The sequence below is a fragment of the Kluyveromyces marxianus genome, chromosome 5 (assembly GCF_001417885.1).
Source record: "Kluyveromyces marxianus DMKU3-1042 DNA, complete genome, chromosome 5".
NCBI lineage: Eukaryota > Fungi > Ascomycota > Saccharomycetes > Saccharomycetales > Saccharomycetaceae > Kluyveromyces > Kluyveromyces marxianus.
This window is the reverse complement of record NC_036029.1, coordinates 1,029,077-1,056,656: the sequence shown is the minus strand read 5'-3', so window position 1 is coordinate 1,056,656 and position 27,580 is coordinate 1,029,077. Positions and strand designations below refer to the sequence as shown.

The 27,580-nt window shown below is 41.7% G+C and overlaps 12 protein-coding genes across 12 annotated transcripts; 7 read left to right on the top strand and 5 right to left on the bottom strand.

Moving 5' to 3' along the window:
• Window positions 1-656: 656 nt before the first annotated feature.
• On the top strand, window positions 657-3,260 carry SWI5 (metallothionein expression activator; the record flags this gene model as incomplete). Its single annotated transcript, XM_022820491.1, has 1 exon — window positions 657-3,260. The coding sequence occupies one exon, from the start codon at window positions 657-659 to the stop codon at window positions 3,258-3,260; it is 2,604 nt and encodes an 867-aa protein (XP_022676949.1).
• Window positions 3,261-4,227: 967 nt separating this feature from the next.
• Window positions 4,228-5,424, top strand: ZRT2 (low-affinity Zn(2+) transporter ZRT2; the record flags this gene model as incomplete). The annotated part of the gene is made up of 1 exon (XM_022820490.1): window positions 4,228-5,424. One exon carries the CDS (start codon window positions 4,228-4,230, stop codon window positions 5,422-5,424), a length of 1,197 nt encoding a protein of 398 aa, XP_022676948.1.
• A 916-nt stretch (window positions 5,425-6,340) lies between these two features.
• Window positions 6,341-7,933, top strand: INO1 (inositol-3-phosphate synthase INO1; the record flags this gene model as incomplete). The annotated part of the gene is made up of 1 exon (XM_022820489.1): window positions 6,341-7,933. One exon carries the CDS (start codon window positions 6,341-6,343, stop codon window positions 7,931-7,933), a length of 1,593 nt encoding a protein of 530 aa, XP_022676947.1.
• Window positions 7,934-8,368: 435 nt separating this feature from the next.
• DIP2 (snoRNA-binding rRNA-processing protein DIP2) lies at window positions 8,369-11,179 on the bottom strand (the record flags this gene model as incomplete). The annotated part of the gene is made up of 1 exon (XM_022820488.1): window positions 8,369-11,179. The coding sequence occupies one exon, from the start codon at window positions 11,177-11,179 to the stop codon at window positions 8,369-8,371; it is 2,811 nt and encodes a 936-aa protein (XP_022676946.1).
• A 399-nt stretch (window positions 11,180-11,578) lies between these two features.
• Window positions 11,579-13,201, bottom strand: TAF12 (Taf12p; the record flags this gene model as incomplete). Its single annotated transcript, XM_022820487.1, has 1 exon — window positions 11,579-13,201. The coding sequence occupies one exon, from the start codon at window positions 13,199-13,201 to the stop codon at window positions 11,579-11,581; it is 1,623 nt and encodes a 540-aa protein (XP_022676945.1).
• A 466-nt stretch (window positions 13,202-13,667) lies between these two features.
• Window positions 13,668-14,521, bottom strand: DCN1 (NEDD8 ligase DCN1; the record flags this gene model as incomplete). The annotated part of the gene is made up of 2 exons (XM_022820486.1): window positions 13,668-14,432; window positions 14,519-14,521. 2 exons carry the CDS (start codon window positions 14,519-14,521, stop codon window positions 13,668-13,670), a joined length of 768 nt encoding a protein of 255 aa, XP_022676944.1.
• Window positions 14,522-14,765: 244 nt separating this feature from the next.
• On the top strand, window positions 14,766-16,856 carry APC2 (anaphase promoting complex subunit 2; the record flags this gene model as incomplete). Its single annotated transcript, XM_022820484.1, has 1 exon — window positions 14,766-16,856. One exon carries the CDS (start codon window positions 14,766-14,768, stop codon window positions 16,854-16,856), a length of 2,091 nt encoding a protein of 696 aa, XP_022676943.1.
• Window positions 16,857-17,260: 404 nt separating this feature from the next.
• Window positions 17,261-18,106, top strand: PHB1 (prohibitin subunit PHB1; the record flags this gene model as incomplete). Its single annotated transcript, XM_022820483.1, has 1 exon — window positions 17,261-18,106. The coding sequence occupies one exon, from the start codon at window positions 17,261-17,263 to the stop codon at window positions 18,104-18,106; it is 846 nt and encodes a 281-aa protein (XP_022676942.1).
• A 1,155-nt stretch (window positions 18,107-19,261) lies between these two features.
• On the bottom strand, window positions 19,262-19,771 carry NCE102 (MARVEL domain-containing protein; the record flags this gene model as incomplete). The annotated part of the gene is made up of 1 exon (XM_022820482.1): window positions 19,262-19,771. One exon carries the CDS (start codon window positions 19,769-19,771, stop codon window positions 19,262-19,264), a length of 510 nt encoding a protein of 169 aa, XP_022676941.1.
• A 2,210-nt stretch (window positions 19,772-21,981) lies between these two features.
• Window positions 21,982-24,639, top strand: KLMA_50481 (uncharacterized protein; the record flags this gene model as incomplete). Its single annotated transcript, XM_022820481.1, has 1 exon — window positions 21,982-24,639. The coding sequence occupies one exon, from the start codon at window positions 21,982-21,984 to the stop codon at window positions 24,637-24,639; it is 2,658 nt and encodes an 885-aa protein (XP_022676940.1).
• Window positions 24,640-25,369: 730 nt separating this feature from the next.
• TIM44 (protein translocase subunit TIM44) lies at window positions 25,370-26,626 on the top strand (the record flags this gene model as incomplete). Its single annotated transcript, XM_022820480.1, has 1 exon — window positions 25,370-26,626. The coding sequence occupies one exon, from the start codon at window positions 25,370-25,372 to the stop codon at window positions 26,624-26,626; it is 1,257 nt and encodes a 418-aa protein (XP_022676939.1).
• A 329-nt stretch (window positions 26,627-26,955) lies between these two features.
• Window positions 26,956-27,330, bottom strand: KLMA_50479 (uncharacterized protein; the record flags this gene model as incomplete). Its single annotated transcript, XM_022820479.1, has 1 exon — window positions 26,956-27,330. The coding sequence occupies one exon, from the start codon at window positions 27,328-27,330 to the stop codon at window positions 26,956-26,958; it is 375 nt and encodes a 124-aa protein (XP_022676938.1).
• Window positions 27,331-27,580: the final 250 nt, after the last annotated feature.

Here is a 27,580-nt window from a genome sequence, read left to right as displayed (position 1 = left end):
ATGGCTGATGATTACTTAAGCTTTGTTAAAAAACGCATCAATTTCCCCTTTCGTCTTAAATCAAACAAAAAAGTTAATTTTCTTTTCGGGAGAGCTCGAGCAATGTTTACATCTAGGACGAATCAGGAAAAGAGTGGTTCAAATCTTTGACCAACGAGTATAAGGTTTGGGAGAGATGTTTACCGAGCCAGTGAATATCTCTTCTAGTTACTAGACCTTTATAATAAGTCTGGTATTTGTTTTCTTCAAGGATAGAAGGAAACAGGCTCCAACCATAGAACAACTACCACACACACCCCCAACAACTGTCTAAACCTTGCTTCATCAACAACCTGGTACACTGCTGGAAACAAAGTAAAGTTCATTGAGTTTTGCAGGACTTTTCAAAAGAGCTGGTTCGGGAGTAGCAACCACAATATAAAACAACAATATAAGCTAGTCAACACATCTGGAACTAGGGAATTCATAAACAAAAACTAATTCAAACACAACAAAAGACAATAGCGTATTACATTGGTCACATAAGGGTTTTGTTCAACAACACTTCCTAGCCCACAAACGCATTTTATTATTATTATTATTATATTTGAGTATCAAAATATAACATTTGGGGACTGCCACAGTGGACTAATTTATCTAATATTTTACCTTACCAAATGTGGACGATGAATAATACAGAGCAATGGACAAGTTTGATCAAAACGCCATACGATATTGATGGTGACAACAACGATGGAAGTCCCGAAAACATGCACAGTATGTTAAGCTCTAGAAACACTAACAATTCAATAAATCCACCTGGAAGTACAGACTCTGGTTCAGGATCTGACTTCCAAAGTAAAGAGTATCCTCTGCCTGATGACAATTTTGAAAACTTCAATCCAATGATGGACATAAATATAGAAGATTTCCTAACAAAGGAGCTTAAAGATCTAGATATACCAATGCTACCCAAAAATGAGCTATCAAAACTGGATCTAGACATGTTTCCTAACTCTGATTTGAGCTGGAATGTAGTAAATGACAATGATACTTTAGCAAATTCAGGAAATATAAATGGAACTAACGACAACTCGGGAATTACACCAAGGAAACTAATGCCAGGTCAAAATCAAAATGGTTATCATAGAAAGCAACCCAGCGGGACTGCTATCTTTGGGTTTTCGCAACACAATAAATCACTGAGTATTGGTGCTATGACTATCAATGTAGATGAAACTAAAAAAGCTATGATGCAAAGGCAACAGCAAGAATCAGAGCAACCCGATATAAAAATGAATGAAACTCTGATGCAACAACAGAGGGAGTTACAAATGGCTCTACAAAGACAAAAGGAAATGAATGAGAAACTTGAAGAACAATTGAGAATGAACAAGTTGCAACAAGAGCAGCTACAAAGAGCCCTGGAGGCACAACAAATGACGCTCGAACAAGTTTCTTCAATTCCTGCAAACGCAACTCCTGTTAGGCCAGATACTAGCATTATTGTGACGTCTAATGGGAAAAATGGTAAATACCAGTTTCCTCCACGAGATCCCGTAAATCCTTCGGCAAATAGACCTATTGACAAATCAAAGCCCAACATGGAATACGAAGATAAGAATGACAATGGTAATGGTGGTAGTAGTAGCAGGAATAACAATAATGGTGCTGCTGGTAATGGATTATTATCACCTTTCTCGAGGGCTTCCATCAACGGTTCTCCGCATAGACGGCGTAATCACAATTATGACAATATAGAGCCTGGAAATAACAACCTGACGTTGCCTATAAATTTCTCCATATCCAGTACAAGCACCGTGGGTAATAGCTCGGAACAAATGCTAAAAATGTCAAAATACTTTAGAGAACTAACTGACGACGGTAAACAGCATTCTTCTAGTTTGTCCTCGTCTAATAATAAAAGTTCTAGTAGGTCACCAATTACACCTCAAGACCAGATCTACGACAATCCAAAGACTCCGTCATTGCGTTGTAACCATACACAAACATGCCGTAGCGATGACGGAACCATTAACCAAAAAAATAACAACACTGACACCGGAATGAATGAAAATATTGACACTGGCAGCAGTTCCAGCAACAATCATGCTAGTCATAGCAGTAGTAACATTAACCAAAGAAGAGGTAAACATGCTGCCCGAGACAGTACCGTGTCTACTGCATCTACAATTCCTATGCAAGGCGATGATGATCAATGCTCGCAGACATATAGTCCGCAGCAGCCTCACCTCCAGCAATCCAGCGTCGGGCTTGGGCTTACGCTTGATAGCAGACTTCAACTGAAAAAACCACCGCAATTACAAATGTTGCCTACGATCCCTGGTTCAAGTGAAACCACCCCATTAAAGTCGAAACAGTCTCCCCAGAGGCCATCCCAATATCAAACAAACAATATGCCGGTGAAACACTCGTTCCAACACACTCCTACCAAAGAGCTGATCTTCAACAACGCCCCAAATATCTCTCTACAACCCGAAAACAACAGAAGACACTCTCAAACACTTGGCTCGGGGCTATCGCAACAGCAACAGCAAATGGACGACGACGAACCAGAGTGTAAATTTGTACAGGCGCAAACCCCATCCCCAATCCTGCGCTCACAGGAAAGATTCGATTGCATTGCCGAATCCCCAGTGCACTTGCAATATCACCACAACAACCAACTCGGTATCGGCTCTTCCAGCCCAGCCGCAAGTGGAGGCAGAAACGGCAAGCGGTACGGCATGCTTCCCCGTGAGGAAATAGACAAGTACATCTTGGAATTGGGCCCCAAACAATTCCAGTGTAAGTTCAAAGACTGCCAGAAGATGTTCAACAGAAGATACAACGCTAGAACCCATATCCAAACCCATCTTTGCGACAGGCCATACAAGTGTGATTATCCCGGATGCCAAAAGGCATTCGTGAGAAACCACGATCTACTGCGACACAAGAAATCCCACCTAGACAAAATGTACTCTTGCGGCGGGTGCGATAAAAGATTCCATTCGGAGGATGCACTAACAAAACACCAAGAACGTAAGGGCCATGAGGGAAAGTACATTGCGGGCGAAGATGAAGAAGAGGACGACGATGCCGGTTACGACTACGGCTACATGAGCGAAGGCCCGGCACATATATTGTCGTCGCCAGTACGCGGCAACCAGATCCGCAAGCCAGTCTCTCCAAAGAAAGTCCCAAACACGATACGGGAAAACATACAGAGAGACCACACTGGCGCAGCGTTGCGTATGCAGGAACAGCTAAACTATCACTAAAGAGTTCCGCCAAATATATATGTATATGTATATGTATATGTATTATACACTTATGAGTATCATTTAATTCGTTATATATATATATGTATTTACTTATATCTGACACTGTGTTGTCAGATTACATAAGCCATATGCTGATGTAAAAAAAAAAAACAATAAGTAACCCGGTCTTTACTTTCCTTCCCCTTTCCCCCATTGCTTTTTTCCCGCCAAGATCTCGCAAACTTCGCCCGATCCGGTTCACGTGACCCCGCGAATATGTCAAAGGAATCCTGTTTACTTTTTTTCCCGTTTCCTATAACCATTATAGTACCTGCACGGCTTGTACGGGCATTCTAGTAAAGAAAGGTATCGAAATAGGAATTTCGTGCTAGCGCTTGCTGAAACAAGACGAGAAGAGGTGGTTTTAAGAAAACCACCACACTGGGAGATCACTCAGAGATGTGAGATTTACCCAATAGCTTAGCTTGGCGAAAACCTTTAGAATACCCTTCTTTCAAGACCTCTATCTCCAAAAGGGTGCACCTGTGCGAGTTTTCTAGGCGTTTGTGTCTTGACAGTAAAAAAAATGAATATTTTTATGTTAAAAAAAAAAAAAAAACTGGCTGCTACTGCTGCAGCTTCGTCATTGCATCAACTGTAAAGGTTCCAAGTACAGAAAAGCGTGTAAAAGGCTGAAATTTGTATTTAGTCAAAAGGTTATGAGAGTGCAAAAGAATGATGTTAGCTGTTTACGTGATTCAAGTTGGAGGTTATGAGCTTTAAGTTGATGGAATGAGAAGGTTAGATATAAGAGGATAGGATATAGTTGGAGGTTGGTAAAAGTTATCGGTGAAGACTCTCTGTTTGTGTGTTTTTGAGCTGAAAATCCATTGTAATACTATAAAACTGAATACTGTTGCTTGTCAGCTGACACATTGAAGAGTGGAGACTAGACTAGTGAGAAAGGAGTTAGGATAAGAAGGATATGTCTGAAGCTATTGTGCGTGCAGCAGCGGAAGTGTTGTTGAAAAGACATTCGAGTGGTAGTGGGATAACTGATTTTGAGAGCGATGCGACAGGTACCTGTGACAGTGGTAACGATTACGATGGTAATGACGGTAAGCGTATTTTATCGATATTTATTATCATGATCAGTTCGGGTTTTGGTTCATACTTCCCTATTCTGTCGTCGAGGTACTCTTTCATTAGGTTACCAGACTGGTGTTTCTTCCTAGCGAAGTTTTTCGGTTCTGGTGTTATCGTTGCTACCGGGTTCATCCATCTATTGGAACCAGCTTCCGATTCTTTGGGTGATCCATGTTTAGGAGGTACATTTGCAGAGTACCCATGGGCTTTTGGTATCTGTTTGATGTCTCTATTTGCATTGTTCTTCACGGAATGTATCACGCGTTACTACACTAACAAGAGTTATGGGTTCGAAAACCATGTTCACTCGCATTTCCCAGGTTCGAGAGAAGAAGATGAGGAGGAGGAATGTGATAACACTGACAAATACAAGGAGATGCTGGACGAAGAAAATATCGGAATGGAAACATCACAAGAGAATATTCCTTTGGAGGACCGCAATCCTTCCATGCCAGGCAAGAACCACTACTCCCACGACAAGACACACCAGGATCCATCAATTGTGGGTACTCCAGCTCAGGAGACAGCAAAGGAAAGCTACAGAAACCAGTTGGTATCGGTGTTTATCTTAGAGTTCGGTATTATCTTCCATTCTGTATTTATCGGTTTGTCGTTGGCGGTTACCGCTAACAATGAATTCAACACTTTGTTCATCGTTTTGGTATTCCATCAAATGTTTGAAGGTTTGGGTTTGGGGGCCAGAATTGCTGAAGTCAAATGGAACGAGTCCAAGAAATTCACTCCATGGGTGCTAGCAGGTGCATTCATGTTGACTACCCCTATCGCCATTGCAATTGGTATTGGTGTGAGACACTCATACGCTCCAGGTTCCAGAACAGCTTTGATAGCCAACGGTTGCTTCGACGCCATTTCAGCGGGTGTGTTGATCTACACTGGTCTTGTTGAGCTAATGGCTCACGAGTTCTTGTACTCTGACAACTTCAAGGGAGAGGAAGGCTTGAAAAAGATGTTATTCGCTTTCTTCACCATGTGTTGGGGTGCTGGTATCATGGCTTTGTTGGGCAAATGGGCTTAAAAAAACTCTGGATAAATTTTAGAAATGCTGCTGTTGAGGCAATTCAATTAAAATATGCTACTTAAACGCTCGTAGTAGTGCAACTATGTATAGTAATTTTGACTTTTAATTCATGTAATGATTTCACTTATAAAATATATCCTTTTCAGGCTTTAGATGTTTCAAATTAAATTGTTCTAAACAATTCTAACTATATCCTGTCATCCACGGTAGATAATTGGCGCAGTAATAAAGGTGATTTCAATATTGTGTTTACTCTTCTGTGGTTATTCGGGGTCCGCTTATTCGTGTGTGCCTTTTTTTTAAAAAAAAATTGCATACATAGTGTTGGAGTGCATTTTCGCCGAAATACTGCTAACGGCCATATTACCGTAATAATAAATCAGGAAAAAAAAAAAAATTAAAACAAAGGGAAAAACGCTGAGGCTCCACAAACATGCCTGCAGCAGTTAATAGAGACTTAGATTGGACACGGTTAAGAAATGTAACGTGCGCAGCTTGTTGAGAAGTATCTTTTTCACATGATTGAAAGCTGCTTCGTTTTCACATGATACAATTGGGGGTGTCTCCACTTTTCCAGTGAAACACGCCAGCATACTTACGTTTCGGCGAGTTCGCCGACCAATCAGGCACAATAATAAATCTCCTTGTTTAGAAACTCATGTGGACCACATAGTAAATAATTTCGGCGAGTTTTCGGCGAGCATGCAAAGTTGGGTATAAAAAGGATATAGATGGGTTAATTGAGCTCTGATCATCCTCCTCCTTTGGCTACTACTCTTGATAGTTCCATTATCTATAGTAATAATATTATTCTAATTAATACTTTTTTTTCTGTGTTTCAATTGAGTAAACTAAGCCAAATCTGACTTAATACACAATACGCCCTACTAATACACTTAAAAGAACTTCAATAATGACTGCCTCTTCAAGAATTTTCACACCAAAAGTTAAAGTTGCTTCTGATGCTGCTGAATTCACTGAAACTGAACTTATCACCAAGTACACCTATCGTAATTCTGTTGTTGAAAAAGACGCCGATGGTACTTTTAATGTGAATCCCTTTTCACAAGATTACGAATTTAAGGTCGATTTGAAATTGCCGAAGGTTGGTGTCATGTTGGTTGGTCTAGGTGGTAACAATGGTACTACCTTTTTGGCATCCATTTTAGCTAACAAAAATAAGATCCAGTTCCAGACCAAGGACGGCTTGAAGGAGGCAAACTATTATGGTTCTGTGACCCAATGCTCTACTTTGAAGTTAGGTGTCGACGCTGAGAATAATGATGTTTACGCTCCATTTAACAGTTTAGTTCCAATGGTGTCCCCTAACGACTTTTATGTGAGCGGTTGGGATATCAATGGTGCTGATCTTGGTGCTGCAATGGCTAGAGCAGAAGTGCTTGGCGTTGATTTGCAAAACAAATTGCGTAAGGAGATGTCAACATATGTCCCATTGCCATCCATCTACTATCCTGATTTCATTGCTGCCAACCAAGATGAACGTGCTGATAACTGTTTTAACAGAGATGGCAAAACAGGACCTGTTTCTGTCAAGGACAAGTGGAGCCATGTGGAACGTATTCGTAGTGACATCCGTGAGTTCAAGGAGAAAAATGAATTGGATAAGGTGTTAGTCTTATGGACTGCTAACACTGAACGTTATGCTGACGTCTTGGCTGGCGTGAACGACACTGCTGAGAATTTGATCAACTCCATTAAAAATGATCATGAGGAAATTGCTCCATCTACTGTCTTTGCTGTAGCATCTATCTTGGAAAACGTTCCATACATCAATGGTTCTCCACAAAATACCTTTGTGCCAGGTGTCATTGATCTAGCTGAAAAGGAGGGGGCTTTTATTGCTGGTGACGATTTCAAGAGTGGTCAAACTAAGATGAAATCTGTCTTGGCTCAATTTTTGGTCGATGCAGGTATCAGACCGGTATCTATTGCATCTTACAATCACTTGGGTAACAATGATGGTTATAATTTGAGTTCCCCAAGACAATTCAGATCCAAAGAGATCTCTAAGGCAAGTGTGGTTGACGACATCATTGAGTCTAACCAAATCCTCTACAATGACAAACTGGGAAACAAAATTGACCACTGTATTGTTATCAAATATATGCCAGCAGTTGGTGACTCGAAGGTTGCCATGGATGAATATTACAGCGAATTGATGCTTGGTGGTCATAATAGAATTTCCATCCATAACGTTTGTGAAGACTCGTTATTGGCAACACCATTGATCATCGATTTGTTGGTCATGGCTGAATTCTGTTCAAGAATAAAATACAGAAAGTTTGGTGATTCTGCAGCCGAGTATCAAAGCTTTTACCCAGTATTGACAATGTTAAGTTACTGGCTAAAGGCCCCATTGACCAGACCTGGTTTCAAGGCTATCAACGGGCTAAATAAGCAGCGTGCTGCATTGGAGAACTTCTTGAGATTATTGATTGGTTTGCCAGCCCAAGATGAATTAAGATTTGAAGAAAGGTTAATCTAATATGCGACCATACATAACGCTATTTTCTCATTAAATTGATTAACTTTATCTATATTCGTCTGCCTTCACGTACGATTGTTTGGTAGTTACCACTTCAACACTTTTATACAATTTTTTTGTCTTTTATACATCAGATATGACCTTGAAAGTGATTTATCTTTCGTAAAATAGTAAATATTCTACAAAATAGATAAATATAACAAATTAAACAAAGCTTTCTCACTACTACACAATTAGTAAAGATATACAAAAAAAGAAGGAAATAAGAAAGGAGCATTGCTTCATTATCAATGAACGGCAACGTACATCTATAAATTGCATTTAATTTTGGTATTACTTAAACCCTGAAGTAATATTATTTGTATATATATATACAATGATATGCGTAGTTGAAGAGAAAAATAATTATGTAAATTGGCAGAACAAAACCAAGGATTATCGAACAGTTTCAAAAACTCTCTTCTTTGCTGTTTTCTTTTCGTGTTCCAATTGCTCATAATCGTCAGTGAATTCAAGATTGTGTCTGAGGTTCCATTGTTGCTTGATGAACTTTAAACCTGCAATATTAAATCCAAGATCATCGGCATTCTTTTGTAACATTGATCTGATACTGTTTTTAACTCTTTCGATTCTTTGTTTTAACTCTTCGTTCTTTTGGGCTACTAATTCTTTGTTGTTATTACGAACAATGAAGAACAATATTTTGCAGACCAAGCTCAAGTGAGAAAGAACAAGATCTTTTTGCAACATGATTACATCAAAGAACTTGAAGAATTTGATAACGTAGGAAAACGGAAGCACAAGTAGGGAGTCCTCTAATTGTGATGGTTTGATTTTTGCCAAAGTATCCAATATATATTTCTCTGGTTTGGTCTTCATAGCGATTAGAATAGCATTACCTTGTGGTTTGACAGGGGCCTCGCCACTCTTCTTCTTCTTCCATGTTTTCAATTGCTTCTCATACGCTTCCCATGATTCAATTTCTGCGACACCGAGATCTAAAGCTTCCATTAACCTTTCACCAGCCTTTAAAGACTCAAGCGTTTGCTTATTTACACCAGTAACTTCATCTACTGACCCGTCTTCCGTACTCTTCTTATCCTTCAAGAATTGATCATCACCAGATCCACCCTCCAAGGATTTCAATAGTGTTTCTTCGTATTCTTCCTCCATCTCTCTTTCCTTCTCTTCTTCCAAGAAAACTTGATCATCGGTTTCTTGCCATACTCTGATACTGTGGTCATGCGATGTAGAAACGACGGTACGACCATCTCGAGACACTGCAATGCACCATACTTCACTTTGGTGTCCATTTAGCTTTTGAATACAGTCAAACTTATCACCATCCCATCTTTTCACAACACCGTCTTTACCACAACTGAAGAAATTATGTGTATCTGCTTCGAATTTGACAGACATAATCGAGTCTTGGTGAGCAAAAATAGATTTGTGACAATCACCGAAGTCTAAACCCCAAATCTTAATGTTTTTGTCGGCAGAAGAAGTGATGATCATCTTAGAGTCGACAGAAATGTCGATGGATAGAACAGGTAACTTATGACCGTAGAGACTTAAGTAGAACTTTAGTGAATCCAAGAAAAAGACCTTCACAGTGTTATCTAGTAGAGACACTGCAAGGTACCTGTCATCAGGAGATATTTTGACGGATAAAATATCGTCTGTAAGTTCTAATGTGGTATCATGGATCAAGTTTAGTTGTGGAAGGTATTTATCCTTAGTTCCAGGTACTAATTGTTGAATGACTTCAAAATCCCAGAATTTACAACTTTTATCGGCAGATCCGGTAACTAATCTTTTACCATTACTAGTTAGATCCAAAGACCAGATTGCTGCAGAGTGTGCCTCGATAGTAGTCAAAAGTGTCGAACTAGCCAAGTCGAATAGTTGAATTTCACCTTGTCTTGTACCGACCACGACTAATGTCCCACCAGGTAGTAGCTTAGAACATAGGGCATAACCACAAGCAAAGGTTCTGATACACTTTTTAGTCATTAAATTCCATACCTTCAATTCCCCGTTAGATGCAGTACTCAAAAGTTTGCCATCATCACTGATATCCATAGATCTAATATCAGTTCTGTGACCTTGAAGCTCAACATTATATCTCTTCACTGGTGGTTCAGCATCCCTTTTAGCGTATGCAACTTGGTAAGTTTCTATCGTGTTGTTTGATGTTGTAAGCACCAACTCCAACTTGCTATTACTAGCATGTATCCAATTAGTAGACTTTACTTTATAAGCGGAACGAATAGTTGAGAAGGGATGGAATAGCACACCAACGTCGTTTGGATTAATAGCTTCCTGAATTTCTTCTTCCGATGCTCCTTTATCTCTGAGTCTTTTTTCACGTTTTTTCAAAGCCTTTGAAACCTCATCGCTTGGTCTTATACGGAATATCTCCACCGTTTTATCGTTGTTCTGAACAAAGAAAAATCTAGTTCCATTTGGTGCTGTGATGAAATCAGTAGCCACACCTCTTTGCTTGCTCTCAGTTTCGAAAGAGCCACGTTCAACTACTTTGTTTCCGTTTGGCTTCTCAAGATCAAGTTCCCAGACTTTCACCTGCGAATCCATTGATGTTGTTATTATTACTTCTTCATTAACTGCCATGGACCAACATTGACCGGTGTGTGCCATATGAGTTTCAATACACTGTCCACCAGCCTTAAGATCCCAAACTTTGATAAGACCATCCTTGGCAACACTTACTAACCAATCCATCTTTTCATCGACCCACACGCCGGTAATGGCATCCTTATGAGACCTGAGCTTCATCAACCCAACTTCGCCAACTAGATCCCAGATAATCAAATCACTATCTTTACTACCAGAAACCAACCTGGTACCCTCAGAATCAAGTCTCAAAACTGTAATACCACTGTTGTGTCCATTGAACTGCATGAGAACACTCTTTGAAAGTAAATCCCACACTTTGATCACACCATCGTCGTAACCCACACAGAGTAACCCTGTTTCCTTATGAAAACACATCGCAGTTACAACCGCAGGTCTAGCAAGTTTTGAGTCAACGGCACCAATAGGCAATCCATCGCTCATAACCTCCACTTCATTAGTCTTTAAAGTCCATATCTCAAGGTTTTCAAGTGCACCAGTGATCAATCTCCCAGATGTGGAATTGTTGGCTGGAAGATAAACGGACTGACTGGACGTTGAAATTAAACCAAAAACTGCGCTTTGCTCGAAACGCTGGTAAGATTTAACCATCGTGTACTTGCCTCTGCTACTTACAGCACTTCAAACCGCTTTGTATCCTCTGAATTACTCTATTAACCTTCCTCTTAACTGTCTTCTATACACTTTCTAATGCGATGAGATGAGCTTCAATTTTTGGAAAATTTTGAAAAACGCAGAAAAAGAAAGGTTGTTCATGTGATGTAAAAAGAGAATACGTAGAGACACTGTTACATTAAAATGTGTATTTACATAGATACACACACATACATATAATATATGCGTTCAAATACATAAGTCAGACGGGCTGAAAGATGGGAGGTAAGGAGACAAAACTAGACCAGAATAATGTCTTTTTTTTTTTATTTGTATTTTCTTAGGAATAAATGTAGTAGAAGTAGTATTATCTTTTTTATTTTCGTTCGCTTGCCCTCACTTCTTCTCCGGATGAGTGCGAGAGTTCTTGTTATTGCTGATTGCGTTAACCATCTGGTTGTATGATGGGGTTGGATTCCATTTTTTAGTGCTACGAATCTCATCGTTAGCAAAACCTGGGATTCTGATGTTCCAATTACGTTCCAGATGCATTTGTATATCTCTAACATCAAGATTATCTGATTTCCTATGCTTAGCTAATTTGCAAGCGAAGTTGGTGACATTGGTAATGAAATCATCTGCTAGGTCTAGCAAGAGTTCTTCGACATCACCGTCGATTGTTGTTTCACCATCACCTTCGTCCACGCCGACGGTCTTCACCAATTCGCGGAGTTTCCTCTTGGACATGACACGTTCTGTGTCGACTTCATATGGGGGTAGTTTTGTCATAACCGGGGTAGTTAGCGCTGGGGCGTTCATACCACTACCACCGGTGATAGTAGGCCTATTGCTTCTGTAGGAAACTGAAACAGTTGGTGATGGTGCAACGGTTTCGCTGATAGGTATGGATGGGTTTGGCTGTTTGAAAATTGGCGGCCTTGCGTTACTTTGGGCTGATTGGTTTGCTGCTGCATTAACAGTAGTTACCTGCGTCGGAGATGACTTGTCAGCTGCGCCTTGTACATTTGAGCTGTTTGCTCCTGATGCAGCAGCAGCGGTTATCTGCCCTGTTGGTATTTTAGCCCCTGTGTTGGCTGCAGCTGGAGCTCCCATAGCTGCATTTGGGGGACTACCACTACCTGCCTTGTTTAGGTTCGTTGGGATAGGTGTACCTGTATTCATACCCTGTGTATTATTGCCTTGTGGTGTCGCTGTGGCAGCGCCAGCAGCAGCAGAGGTCTGTGGAGGCATTTGTGATTGGGCTCCAGCAGACGCACCGGTTCCTGCGGCAGCCGCACCCTGAGCCTTAGCTGCATTAGCTTTTTGTTGCTGCAACTGTAAGTACCTTCTCAACTCAGCATTTGTTTGCGAACACTCGATATAGAACTTTCTTCTGTCCTCTTGGTACTTTTGTTGCAATGTCGAGTACTGCGCGCTCAATGCCCTAATTTTTTGGAGCAGCTCATTTCTATTCACCTCCAATTGCCTTACCGAAGCAGGATTCCCCTGCCTATTCCGGATCTCTTGGTCTAGCACGCTGATATTGCCCTTCAAGAAGTTAAATTCCCCTTTGATGTTCTGCCCATCGTCTTCGTATTTCTGCACTAATCTGTTGTATGCTTCGCGTTGTTCTGGCGTCAAAAGAACCTTAATATTGTTTGATAGATTGCTAGAGCCCGAAGATTGCTGCTGTTTTTGCTGCTGTTGTTGCTGTTGCTGCTGCTGCTGTTGTTGCTGCTGCTGCTGTTCTACAGGAATCTGATTCACGGCTCCTCCTTGTGATTGAATCTGTTGCTGCTGCTGTTGCTGCTGTTGCTGTTGTTGTTGCTGCCTTTGCTTGCTATAAGCTTCGTACAAAGCCTTGATTCTGGCGGCCTGTCGTAACAACTCCTTCCCCTCGTTAGTGTCCACGCCGATCCGTTTCGCCTCGTTCACCAACGACTTTAGCCGGTCTGCCAACTGTTGCATCGATGCTGGCGTCAGATTCTGCAGCTGTGCATTAACCCCTTGTCCTGACATCGCTCAATTTTCTCTCACAACAAGTATATTGTCTAAGACAATCAATCAATCCAATATATCCCGGTCAAATGCCTTGGATATTCCAATTCACTCTCTCGATTGTCTTGTTTCTCATTCATATACTGGTATATCACTAATGGTTTAAGACCTTGTTGATGTTTCGAAACATTTTTTTTTTATTGTGTTTAAAGTTTACCCGGACATTACATAATGTCAGATTTACATACAGACAACCGTCAGGTCGAGAGGCCAACATAAAGGTAACAAGCTACTGGTTGGCGTTGGCCGCATTGTTTGATTGACACCTATATAACCTAACGGGACTTTGGTATTGTTTATTGTTTTATAGTGTGTTTCTGTATCTAGGCTTTTTCTTTGTGTTGTGTGTGTGTGTTTACCGTGTCATACAAATCTCTTGAAATACAGTATAGAGGACTCTATGTATTTACTTTGGTCAATGTTCTTGCTAGATATTATTGTCTTCTAAATACTCGTAATACTCATCAATTAGCAATGGCCAGGATGCCATTTCGTCGTATGTATCTTTCAAGCTGTTGTCATCAGGGTACTGTTCCACAAACTTGTAAAACATGCGCCATGTATCCCATGATATATTCTGACGTCTTGGGTCTGATTCACCAGCATTGATGAACGCAAGCCAGGATTCAATGCGTGAGTCAGAAACCTTCAACGCATATTTCTTTGTTTTGAACAAAATATTCCAATACTCTACAGCAACGTCTTTCGGCATATGGTGGGTCGTTTCATCTGCATTAAGCGGGAAAATATACAAGTATATCGACTTGAAGTAGTCTTTATCAGTTTCTAGTCGCGCCTCTAGGGTTTGGAGATGTGCTCTCATTTGGTCTAGGGTATCGCAGCATTGGTCCGTCCATGCATCCAAAAACTGTTCTCTAGACAACGGCTTTGTTAAATCCTTGATACAAAGCATTTCCGCGAGACAAAGGGCCAGTGGATCTTCTATGGAAACACCCAAATCTTCTATGTATCTTATGAGTCCCGTGGTGTCCCACTGTGTCGCCTGACCAACAGTTGTATATTTCTCAAAGATCCCAACTAACCGAGGACTGTAAGATTGACGCATACCCCCTATAGCATCCACATGGTCATAATAGTCATTTAAAGCGTACTCTACACGACCGCCATTCCGTCTAAGATACTGCTGGGCCACACTGTATTTGCAGCCCGTGAGGTTCATGAACTCCTTTTCCTGTGTAAAACATCACTCTCACTGCGGTTAGTAAATACGTAAAGGTTAACAAACACCCACTTAGTCTTATTATATGCAAAACATACCATTTTGATATCTTATATGATATATGTATATGAACAGAGGTATAGACAACCCAGGGTCCTATCCGCTTGCTTCTTACTCTGCCGCCCTTTTTGTATTGTATGTGTACAATTTGCACATCAAAATTATTACGTCTGTTAAAGGATTTTGACAATAATCGTATTAACTAGACATATTTACAAACTAGAAGGTTTAACCGCAAGAATTGAAAGATCCAAGAAGACATATTACAACAGCAGTCGCGCATCAATGACTAAGAGCGAAGATGAACTCAAGCTGTTGCATGAAGAGATCGTACGATCTGTATCTGGAACGTCAGAAGATGAGATAGACATTGTTCTTACATGGCTTCAGCCTGAATTCCAACCACAAATACCAACACTCCGGATCAAACAGTGTTTGAAGGCACTATTAGAGCATATGGACGAAAAGACGAGGTATATGATACAAGAATACTATATGACGATGATACGAACACATTTTTTTACCCACTTCAAGGATATCGTGCACTGGAAAGAGATGATGAAGCTCGAGAAGTTGTATGTTTCGAAAATGGAGTTTTTATTTGCTGGCGATTACGACTCCGGTTCCGGGTCTGAGACGTATTGGATTAACAATGAGATGATTCTGTTTAAGAGAATGCTCATGAAACATAATTCAGTATTCAGGGACAATTACCAAGCGAAGCTGGAGGGTCTGATTCTTGATGACGATTTGGAACGGTTCGAACAGATGTATCAGTGGCTGGCACCTGCATGTAACGGTCAGGAGATCGAGTTCAATGTAAAGATAATTAATTTGAAGGTTGATCAGCTATCAAAAAGAATGATGCAGAAAAGGATGGACGATCGGTATCTGGTGATGAACACTTACAACTGTTTCATCAAAACGTTTTGGTCCAAATTCTCCAAACTGTTGATAAACCAAGATGACCACGAGTTGACAACAACCATTTACCAGTCGTTTGAAAACAATTTCATTTGGTACAAGTGTGATGAGTTTTATACGGATATTGTACCAAGTTTTCCTGAATCGCGGAACTGTTTGTTGGAGTTCAGAAGTATTCTCAATAAGGACATTAAGAGTGTGGGTACAAAAGTGTTAGAAACCTTATATCACGGATTTGTATCAAGGTTTCTCACATCCAGTCTATTAACATGTGAGATATTATGTTACTATATCAAAACGGTCAAGTGTCTAAAAATTATCGATCCGATGGGCATGTGCCTTAGGTCGCTATCAAAGGCTGTCAGGAAACATCTCAACTCTAGACCTGATCTCATTAAGATATTGGTGATAGGACTTTTCCCCTTCAAGATGGAGGAAGGTATCCAGCTCTTGGCCAGCACTGATAACAGCCTGGTGCATTACCAAAAGTTGGAGCAGTTTTCGAAGGAGCTTGGCGATTTTTCTATGGGACCAGAACTGCCGCAGGCGCTACCATGGTTCAACCAACAGCACTTACCCAGATGTACCTACACGGGAAATGACGAAGTATTGCTGCAGTATTTGAACTGGGTACCGAACCCGCCAAAGATAAAACTAGACGTAGAGAATTTCGAGGACGCTGACGCTGACGATGACATTAAATATGTGCCGCCAACGGACATGATACAAGTTCTACTAGACATTCTCAAATCAAAAAGAGCGTTGGTAGACGATATCTTAGGAGTCTTGAGCACGAAGTTCATCGAAGCTGAAGAATATACATTGGACCCAGAATGGCAAAAGATCATGGATATCCTATTGAATCACTTGGAAGTCACCAGACAAGGTACAGTTACCTCAGAAGAAGATGATTTGTCGCATCTAAATGACGTCGAGGTAATGCTAAAGGACTTGGCACTCAGCAGCGAGCTTCGTACCCAACTTTCCAAGACGAACAGCCCATTTTTCCAGCGTTTCCCCCACATTAAAATTCTTTCCAAGTTGTATTGGAGACACTATCAAAACACAAACGGGAAACTCATAACAACAAGCTACAAATGGAACAACCAGATGAAGCCATTGGTACAAAATCTCAACAAAGTGTATGAAAGTCTAAATATCGGAAGAACTCTAAAGTTCGATGCTGGTTCTAGTAGTCGCGTCACCATGAATTTGATCATGAAGTCAGGTTACACAAAGAAGTTTAAGGTGAAAATGGAACAGTACTTGGTTCTATCTCACTTCCAAGATGAAAGTGACCAAGTAATGCCCGTACCGATCCAGCATTCCTTGAAATCACTCCAGGTTTTGACAAGAATACCAACTGAAAAGCTTCAGGACATCCTATCGTTCTGGGAACGTCACGAAGTTCTTGTGCAGGACGCAAACGAAATATATAGAGTCAACGAATGAGAGATGTGGAAGGCTCACTTCTAGGGGGTATAGTTTTATATAGTCTGTATTCATCTTGCAATGGTACCTATTTAAAATCACGTGCTTGAAATTAACCCTCTCTTAGTACAGCAAAGAGAAAAATCGAAAGCTGTTAGTGGAAGCAAATATAGTGTAGAAAAAATTAAAGCTAATAATTAAATATAATACGCACTTACAGTTAAAATGGAGTTTTCGCCACTAAGCAAAAACAAGCATAAATAGCATAAAGAAACTGCAGATCGTCTGAAAGCTTTCTGATAACTCATAATTGAAACAATTAGCAGCTGAATCGGCGTTATTATTGTTGAATATTTTTTTGTTCTGATTTGAGGATAGTAATAATAATAAGGAGCAATCCAAAATAGCATAATCACAAGGGAAAAATGTCTCGTGTAGCTGATATCATGGCACGTATTGCCATTCCAGTTGGTTTGACTGTGAGTGCGATCCAATATTCGATGTACGATGTGAGAGGTGGTTATAGGGCTGTTATTTTCGACAGAATACAGGGTGTGCAACAATCTGTGATTGGGGAAGGTACGCACTTTTTGGTTCCATGGCTTCAGAAGTGTGTTCTATTTGACGTTAGAACCAAGCCTAAGAACATTGCTACGAACACGGGGACCAAGGATATGCAAATGGTTTCGTTGACACTCAGAGTTTTGCACAGACCTGATGTGTTGCAACTACCCAAAATTTACCAGAACTTGGGTATTGACTACGATGAAAGGGTGCTTCCAAGTATTGGTAACGAAGTGTTGAAGGCTATTGTGGCTCAATTCGATGCAGCTGAATTGATCACGCAGAGAGAAATTGTGTCCCAGAAGATCCGGGCCGAACTTTCAAAGCGTGCGGACGAGTTCCACATCAAGTTGGAAGATGTGAGTATTACGCACATGACCTTTGGACAAGAATTCACCAAGGCTGTGGAACAGAAGCAAATTGCCCAGCAAGAAGCCGAGAGAGCCAGATTCCTAGTGGAGAAGGCCGAACAAGAGAGAAAGGCTGCTATTATCCGTGCTGAAGGTGAAGCCGAGTCTGCTGAGTACATTTCGAAGGCCTTGAGCAAGGCCGGTGACGGTTTGTTGCTCATCAGAAGATTGGAAGCCTCCAAGGAAATTGCTGAGACCTTGGCCAACTCTCCAAACGTGACCTACCTACCCTCCAAGGCCGGCAACGGTGGCCAAGACGGATCTCCAAACTCGCTTCTTTTGAACATCGGCCGTTGAAGAAGTCCCGACCCAACAACCACTTTACCTACCACCATTCTTTGTTCTCTCCTGTAAATAAGTTAAAAATAAAAACATACCTACCTACATACATACGAAGGGTCTTCGAAAGTGTATTTTGTCATCTTTTGTCCGTGTGTGCTCGGCTGGGTGTTCTAATGATCCAAGTGACAGAGCATATATGTTAAATTAGGATTATTAGTATATATTACGTAAACATACACACACACAAATTAATTGAATGTGACATTAAAACAGTCTAAGTAAAAAAGGGTAAAAGTAAAAAGTTTAAGAAAGTTAGGCTCAAGCACTCATATTTTTCCTCTCCGGCGAGAATCAATTGCAATAAGATCACACGAGTCCGCGACTCGCGTCTCCTTTCAAATCATTACGACATAATAATCATATTATTCCACTAGTCAGGCGCTGCAAGTACTGCAGGCCCCTGCAACTAGGGATGGATAGGAATATAAGACAGAAAATAAAGTAAAAGCAACATGCCAGAGTCTCAAGTCTCAAGTCTCAAGTCTCAAGAAAAGAAAGTATTCAGGAAAGAAGGTAGCAGAAATGGTACTGTAATATATTTTCGTCCGTCGAAGGGGGGTGTGTGTTAGGGGGTATAAGAATTGGAAATGTTTTATTAAAATGTGGTGGGGTGGGGGTTTTCATCTCACGTCAACGTCGAAAATAGAAAATAGTAAGTAGTAGTAGGACATGGAATTAATTCGAGGGGAGATTTTAGTTTAGATTCGTTTTTAGTTTTGATATTAGGTAGGTTAGGTTAATTCGTTTTAGTTCATTTTATTGTATTATTCTCATTTTTACTCCGAAAGTGGCGCCTATATCTCTTCAGGACCTACGCCAAGGCCGGGCCCGGGACAAACCTTAATTGTGTGCCCATTTTTTTTTTTGTTCCCTGTTCCCTTGAAAAACAGAAAAATCTTGAAAATTCGTTTTCCTAGCATTAAGTAAGCGCTAGCATTTCCGAAAAAAAAAATGTAAACTTTCAAATTTCAAAGTTCCCCAATAGAAAAGCTCCAAGGGAAAAAAAAAAAAACGCAAAAGGTATTTTTTATTTTTTTTGGCTTTCCCAAAGGCCCCGGCCTTGGTTTTTTTTTTTTTGATTTTAAAGGTCCTTTCCTATACATCGTATAATCAGATCTGAGCAATGGTTGGAGCACCAACACCACCTCTTCTTGTAGAAGTTGTACCGAAACCACCGGTGGAAATGACGTTGATGACACTCAACACAAACTTCACCAAGAAAATGAAGAAAGAAAAGTAGAGGAACACCGTCGAGGCCTGGGCCTTACGACATCTGTCCTTGGAGTTTTCAGAAATCTTGTTCTTACGCACGAAGTGACGGCTGGAACAGGAGCCACCACGAATACCGACAGCCAAGGCTGTACCTGCAGCGAAGGTGAAGACCATGTTCAAAAAGTCCCATGTCACCAATAGGATTGGCCATGCGAACGCCGAAATGAAGTTGGCTAGCACTGCGTAGATGGAGTCGAACACCATACCGAAGACGGCAGCAAACAACGCAAAGTTCACTCTCGAACTCACACGGTGTCTGGTAGCAATCAAGTTACCGGTCAAACCGAGCACAATGATTAAAAACACAAAGTTAACTGCGCGAAGCGAATTATCTAATAACGATAGCATCTCTTGATTTTTTCTATTATAGCTGTACTGATGATGATGATAATAGTAATAATTATAACACTAGTATAAGCTCTTGTTCTCTATCCTTGGATTAATAATAAAGGTGTGAGTGAAATTCAATGAGAAACAGAACAAACAGTCCAAGCAAAAATGTATATATCGGCTCACTGAAAAACTAATACTCTATATATACCCTAAAAAAATACCTAAAACCTTTCATACCACACTCACTTCCCATACCCTTTATATATTTACGTATGTATGCACACACCTGTCTCTGGCTACCCTCTATATACAGGTACTTCACATACAAGCACAAGCACAGAACAGAACCCAAGGGCAATGCGAATGAGAGAGAAAAAACAAAAATAAAAAAAAAACCAAACCAAACCAAACCCAACAGATACACTTACTAACTAAAGCATAACAGCCCGACCTCTAATGTAATGCCCGCAGCAAATCACAACATCTTCCTCAACATACTGTGTGACACTTTGGAAATTTTCCATCGCTCATCCCAGTCCTAACCGTCATTGCATAATTGTATCCTTATTTTTTTTTTTTTTCTCTCATTTTCTCGTTCATTTGTAAATACAGCGTATACAAAGGGTACCAGTACACACAGAAAACGCAGTGTTTTTTTCTCTCTTGTCTCCTGTCTGTCTCTACACTCACTTGCTCGCCCGCAATAGCAATCCCTATCCCATCGCAGCGGCGGCTCCCTTGGAAACTGGGTTTCGGAGTATGTTCCTTCCGTCTACCATACCATCTGTATCACTACGAATCCCTCAACTCAACTCAACTCGTCTCGCCTAGCATCCCCTCTCCTCCTAGTAGTCTATCTAGCTAGCGTAGCTAGCACCCGGCTTCGAATTGAAACCCAGGTCACACTCGCTGCTCCCCTCCCCTGCAGCATCTTCTGTCCGATTTCCGGTTTCAGCACAAACCAAAACACTCTGGAAGGCAGCCCAAACCAAAACAAACAATGAAAAATAAACAAACCTGAAGCCATTACCAATAGCAAAACGCACCGTCTGTGCTAAGAAACTGCACAGAAACGCCGAAAATACCGACCGGGTAACTTCCGTTTCCCAGAAAAAGCGTCATTTTAATTTGTTTTTTTTTTTTGTTCTTTGGTTATCCTTCGCTGCCTAGGTCTCTTCGTGCGCTACGCAAAATAAACCAGAACCAACGAGAAACTCCAAACTGGAAACTGGAAACTGGAAACTAGAAACTGGAAACTGGAAACACAGGGAAATAAGGGGATTCCGCACGGACACGAACCGGGTAATACTCTCGCCCGATGGTGCGCGGGTTGCTCAGAGCAAAAAAGAACAAACAAAAACAAAGCAAGCAAGCAAGCAAGAAGAAAGGGGAGACATGGCAGCAGTAGCACCACTCACTCACTCACTCACTCACTCTACTATAGTCTACTGATCAGGACTTGCCAAGGCAAGGGACACAAGGATATTTCCAGATCTGGCCGGGTTGGCTGCTTTAATCCCGGGGGAAGAGGAAAATAGAAAAAAAAAATAATAACAGGCCAGGTCCAGGTCCAGGTCAAGGTCCCTTTACCCCTACCCTTACCCGGATACACAGTGTTCTTTCTAACATACCATCCCTCATCCCCCCTTTTTTTTTCGTTCCTTGCTACACTTCTTCGTAATCTTCTGACCCAGGCAGGTAGTTCCAAGCTCAAAGTTTCGAAGTGTTCGCTGCAGCTGGTCCCTTGCATGTTACCCTTCCTTCCTTCCTTCCTTCACATATCCCCCACATCTGGTACCACTCCTGCCTCTCCCCTAGCTGGCTCCCCTAGTATCTCCACTACATATGATATATATTTTTTACGGCGGGTCTCCCGTTCTCCAGCGTCTTCTGGCCCACCCCTTTCCCGTTTGCACTACGCGTACAGTGCACACACAAATAAAATAATAATTCGTAATTAATTTTGTTATATTGCACTTAATATAATAATCACACCTAATATAAAATGCAATTTAAAATTGGGCGCATTCTATATAAAGGGATTTTTAAGCGCGCGCCCCCTTTAAAAAGTTGTTTTGGCGGTTCGGTCGGCAGTATAAATAGGACTTGGGCGTGTAAATTGATTGTTTGCCGCTTTTATCTCTTTTAGTAGGACTCAAGAGGATTTTGTATTTGAGAGGCAAAGGCGAGACAAAGGCGAGACAAGGCGAAAGAAATAGCACATCATGGGTCGTATTGGGTTGTTCAAAAAAGAGCAGGACCCGTTTGCTTTGTTGCTTGAGGAGAGCGAGAATGGCGGCAAAAGTCGGGAAAGGGCTGGCAGTAATAGCATGCTTAGACGGTCAACAACACGTTCCCGTCCTGAGAGAGTGAGAGATGATGATGATAATGCGTCGCCTGAGGTATCTGAGAACCAGTACCATTCGCCATTCCGTACGGAGGAAGAGGCACAGCGTGCGCGGGAAATTCGTAAGCAGAAGTTTGCGCATATTAGTCCAGAGGCGGCGGGAAGCGTGGATCCCTCGCGGTTGGGGTACAATGTGATTACCGACGAGAACGTTGCGAAACCGAGGGATATTCTGATTCCTGCAGGGTTGAAGGAGACGGAGGCGCAACAGTTGGTGACGTTGACGGCGTTGGAGATGAAGGAGCGTCAGTTGCAGTACTGGAAGGACTCGCAGAAAATTATTGATTTGACTCAGCCCGAGGATGGGGAAGTCGTCGTGGTCAAGGATGTTGCTGAAGACGATGGAGACGACGATGCGGTTGATGTGGAGAAGGAGCCCTCCATCGAGCAAGTCGCCGATGCGTTTGAGGATACTGAAGCGATTGTCCAGGACGATGAGGAGGAACCCATAGACTTGAAGCGTGAACCGAAACCGGAAGCCGCTCTGAGAGCTTTCGAAGAGGCAGAGGCTATTGTTCAGGATGACGAGGAAGAGGAGCCGGTAGACGATGTGGAGGCAGAGCCTCCAGCTGCAGTGGCAGTCGAGGTGCTAGAAGAAGCAGAAGCAATTGCTCTGGGCCAGACTCCGCCAGAAGTGCCTCTTGCAGAAGAAGAAGAGGCAGAACATCCTAACGGGGTGGAAAAGGCAGAAACGGACGACGCCAAGGAGTATGTAGATCCATCGCGCGAACCAAAACCAGAAGCTGCGCTGAGAGCCTTTGAAGAAGCAGAGGCTATTGTCCAGGACGATGAAGAAGAACCTATAGACTTGAAGCGTGAACCCAAACCGGACGCTGCTCTGAGAGCTTTCGAAGAGGCAGAGGCTATTGTTCAAGACGACATCGAGGAACCTGTGGATGATGTGGAAGCAGAGCCTTCGCCAGAAGAGGCTGCAAGGGCTTTGGAAGAGGCCGAAGTGCTAGCTACCGGTGATCCACAGTATCTGCCTCCACCACCGGACATCAAGAGTGCTCCCCAGGTACCATTTGAGGTGAACGATGGCACAGCAAATGCTGATGACAAGTCTCAGCAACGTGGAGGAGGAGGGCTGAAGGCTCTTGGGTTTTTGAACATTTTCAAGCGTTCAAGTAAGAATACTCCTGAAGCTGCTGCTATCGCAGCAGCAGCAGCAGCTGGTGCCATCGTGACGCGCGAAGGCGCTCCGGTAGCAACACCAGAAGACCCAGAACATATTGTCAAGACTACGAATGGGTACTTATCCAAGGTTGTTTACGACAAATTGGAGTACGATGAGCTGATCCACCAAGCCAAGTTGAACAAGTTCTCTGAGGAGAAGACCGCAAAGTACAACGCCAAGGCCCAGGAGTACGAAGACAAGATCCAGTCGATCCAAAAGGAGATTGCAGACTTGGAAGCACAAATGGAGCAGTGCAAGTTGGAACACGAGGAAAAGATGAAATTGAAGCAAGTGGAAGCTTCTCAAACGCTACTTGACACTAATGTGAAGCACATCAATGCAAAGACCGCCTTGTACAGGGAGACCGAACAGATCAAGCTGCAGACCATTGCGGACAAGGAGGACACTGCACTATGTCATGAACAAGTTCAAAAGGAAATTGACGATTTGTTGTTGATGAAAGAAGAAGTCAACAAGGAGCACCACGAGCACGAGAACAAGGTTTCTGCTCTTATCACGGATTTGGATACCAAGACTGCAGCATTGAACGAATCTTTGGCTAAGAAGGAAGAAACGAATGCCCAGATCCAAGCTTTGGAAGAAGAAAAGGCTAAATTGGAACAGGAGATCAAAGCAGTTCAAGAGGAACACCAGGGCAATGTTGCCAACATTGAGAGTATCGACAACAAGGAGTACTTACCCAAGGTTAATGAGATCAACAATGAGATATCTACATTGCTTGGTTCGCTAGCCTTGATCCAGCAAGAGATTGCCAACCAAAAGGTGGAATTCTCCACGGTTACCAAGAAGTTGGAGCAAGAGCGTAAGGAGCACGAGGAGCAACTCTTGAGAGAAAAGGAAGAACGTGAACGCTTAGAAAAGGACCGTCTGAACAAACAGCGCGCCGAGTACGAGGCCAAGGCAGAAGAAGCCCGTTTAAGACACGAGGAAGAATTGGCTGAACTGAAGCGCTCGCACGAGGAAGCAAACAAAAAAGCCATTTTAGAAAAAGAAGAAGCCCACAAGAAACTTCTAGAAGAACAGGCTAAACGCGACCAAGTGGAACGCGAACGCACCCGTCTACAAGGTGAAAAAGCCATTGCAGAACAAGAAAAGGGTAATCCGGCAGATAAACTTCTGGAACGCGAACACGTTGAAAAGCAAAAACGTCAAGCAGAAGCTGCCGCTGCTGCTGAAGAAAAGCTGAAGAATGCCCAAAAAAATCCAGCCATGCGTACCAAGGATTCGTCCCTGTATGACTACGAAACAGTGGAAGAAATCATCACCATTCCCGAATAAAGAGAGAAACTTAAAAATGAAAAATTGGAAAATCAATCAAAATATAAAATAACATCCTTAATTATCTATCATTACTAGTACTAGTACTAGTGCTAGTAGTACACAGACTTTTACAAAATGTACCCCCACAAGTAACTATTAATACTATAACTACTCTTTTCACTAATTCTTATTTTCTCTTAATATTAACTAACTCATCATGAATACTACTACTACTTCTTCTCCATTAAGGGTAGACATTTCTATATACAACGAATTAAAACACCTAATGTCTAAGTTGTGTTAACCTCACTACTTAACTTCCCTTCTTGCATCCTTTCCTCCCAAACATACTTCTCTCCAGTCACTGCAAACTCCGGCCTTTGATGATGTGTCTCCTCTCCCTTCCGGCTCCTGTTTCTCCGGATCGTTACCTGAATTTCCCACAGAAAAATCCGCTGAATTTATTTTAATTTAATTTTTTTTTTTTTTCTTCTTTCTCAACTGTGTGGATAATGATGATGATGTCCATCCACATTTATATTTTGGAAAGGAAAAATTCAAATATTTTTCACTTTTGAACATTGAATTGAAATATAAAATCGTCAATCAATCTTTCTCGGTGTTGAGTTTTGAAGGTGTTGTTGGGTTAAGGTTGTTAGTAGTGGGGCCCAGAAAAGTTGTGAGAGGTGTCAACACGCTCTAGAGGTAGAAGAAATATTTTATCACTGGTAAAACGGAAAGATACGTCATGTTGAGGGTTAATGGTCAACAAGCAGTGAAGCAGCGGGTGTTTTCGCGGACAAGCGTTGTTCGTACTTTTACAGCATCTTCGACGCAGTTGAACAATCCTAGATCGCCGTTGCAGATTTTCCGTGAGACGTTCAAGCAGGAATGGAAGAAGTCCCAAGAGTTGCAAGACAATATCAAGGCGTTGCAAGATGCGTCTGGGAAGTTGGGTGAGTCAGAAGCATACAAGAAGGCTCGTGAAGCATATATCAAGGCACAGAAGGGGTCTACTATTGTGGGAAAGACGTTGAAAAAGACTGGTGAGACTGTTGAAAAGGTAGCTTCAAAGGCTTGGGAGTCTGAAATTGCCAAGAGCACAAGACAAGCGGTGAACAAGACTGCCGAAAAGTTGGACGAAAGTTTTGAGCCTGTGAGACAGACCAAGGTTTACAAGGATGTGAGTGAGGTGATTGATGATGGGGACTCATCACGTTACGGTGGGTTTATTTCTAAGGAAGAGAGACGTTTGAAGTTGGAACAGGCTATTGCTTCTGGTAAGAGATCAAGAGCTGTGAAATCAAACGAAGCTGCTGGAACTGCGCTAGTCGCCACGAACGTTGAGTCGAAGGAGTCGATTGGTAAGAAGATCGAGGACTTCAAGGAGAAGACTCCAGTGGGTCGTAAGCTACACGAATTCAAGATCAAGCTGTGGGATGAAAGTGAGAATCCGTTGATTGTGATGCTCAGAACTATCTCAAACAAGGTTGGTGGATTATTCGCCGAGACAGAAAGTGCCAGAGTTTATGGTCAGTTCAAGATGATGGACCCAGGTTTCAACACTGAAGACTTCACCAAGCACCTAAGAGAATATATCATTCCTGAAGTATTGGAAGCGTATGTCAAGGGTGATGAAGCTGTGTTGAAACAATGGTTCAGCGAGGCTCCATACAACGTTTATGCGGCACAGCAGAAACAGTTTAGAGAACAAGAGCTATTTGCTGATGGTAGAATCTTAGACATCAGGGGTGTCGAAATCGTAAGTGCCAAGCTTCTACCTCCTCAGGATATCCCTGTGCTAGTTGTCGGTTGTCGTGCTCAAGAAATCCACTTGTACAGAAGAGCCAAGACCGGTGAGATTGCAGCTGGTGCAGAATCCAATATATTAATGAGTTCATATGCCATGGTCTTCACCAGAGACCCAGAGACTGTAGATGATAAGGAAACCGAAGGCTGGAAGATCCTAGAATTCGTTCGTGGTGGCTCCAGACAATTCACTTAATGAATTAAAAAAAAAAAAAAGAACAAGAACGAGAACAAGAAAGGAGAAGAAGAGGAAGAACCATCATGACCCTTAGAAATGGTAGGGCTAATGCCACCTTCTTCTCACCATCTATCTCTTTCATTTCATTTTATTTTTTTTTCCTTTATTATCGTGTACATTAGAATCGTAATTACTGATATCTGAGCTTTAAATACTCAGGTCTAGGTCTACTTGTTTTATGATATGATGATATCTTCTACATAAAAGAGGAATGACCAGGAAGAAGAACTCTCTCATGTTTATAGTGTTTACTCAAAAAGTAATTAATCAACAAAGTAACTCCTCCTTCATATCGTCTCCACAGACCCTACTGCCACTACCCAACTGCGCACTGTCGCCGTAATACGTCTTGCAAAGTTCAATCCAGCTCGTCTGCAATATAACAAATATGGCCTAGTCACAATAAGAAACGACGAAAGTAACACACCTTGCACAAAAGGCCCCAATAGAATATCCTTGAAAACAACTTTAGCAACCACATATGCTGTAATCGGTGGATCTACCACAGATCCATCGCTCTTAGAAACCGTCAGCTTGTGCTGTTTCAGAGCTTCTTTCCGTAGCGATTGTCTAAAAGTTTGTTCAAATCGCAAATCTGGCAATGCTGGCCTTCCAAGCGACTCTGCACCATCACCATTTAACCTCGACACACCTCTTGTCATTGCTCAATCAATTCCCGTCCAATCTGAGACACCTCTTTGACAAAAGAAACAGAAACAGAACCACACAGACGGTCAAATACGTTTCTTTCACCGATATGTGTGTGTGTAGATGCATAAGAATGGGTAGAGATAGACCTTTTCTCCAGTGTGAAGAGCCATGTAAATCACGTGACCAACATCAACACTTTTTTTTTTTTTTTACTTCCCAAAATTTTTCAGAACATTGAAAACTTGAAGAATTCACATAGAA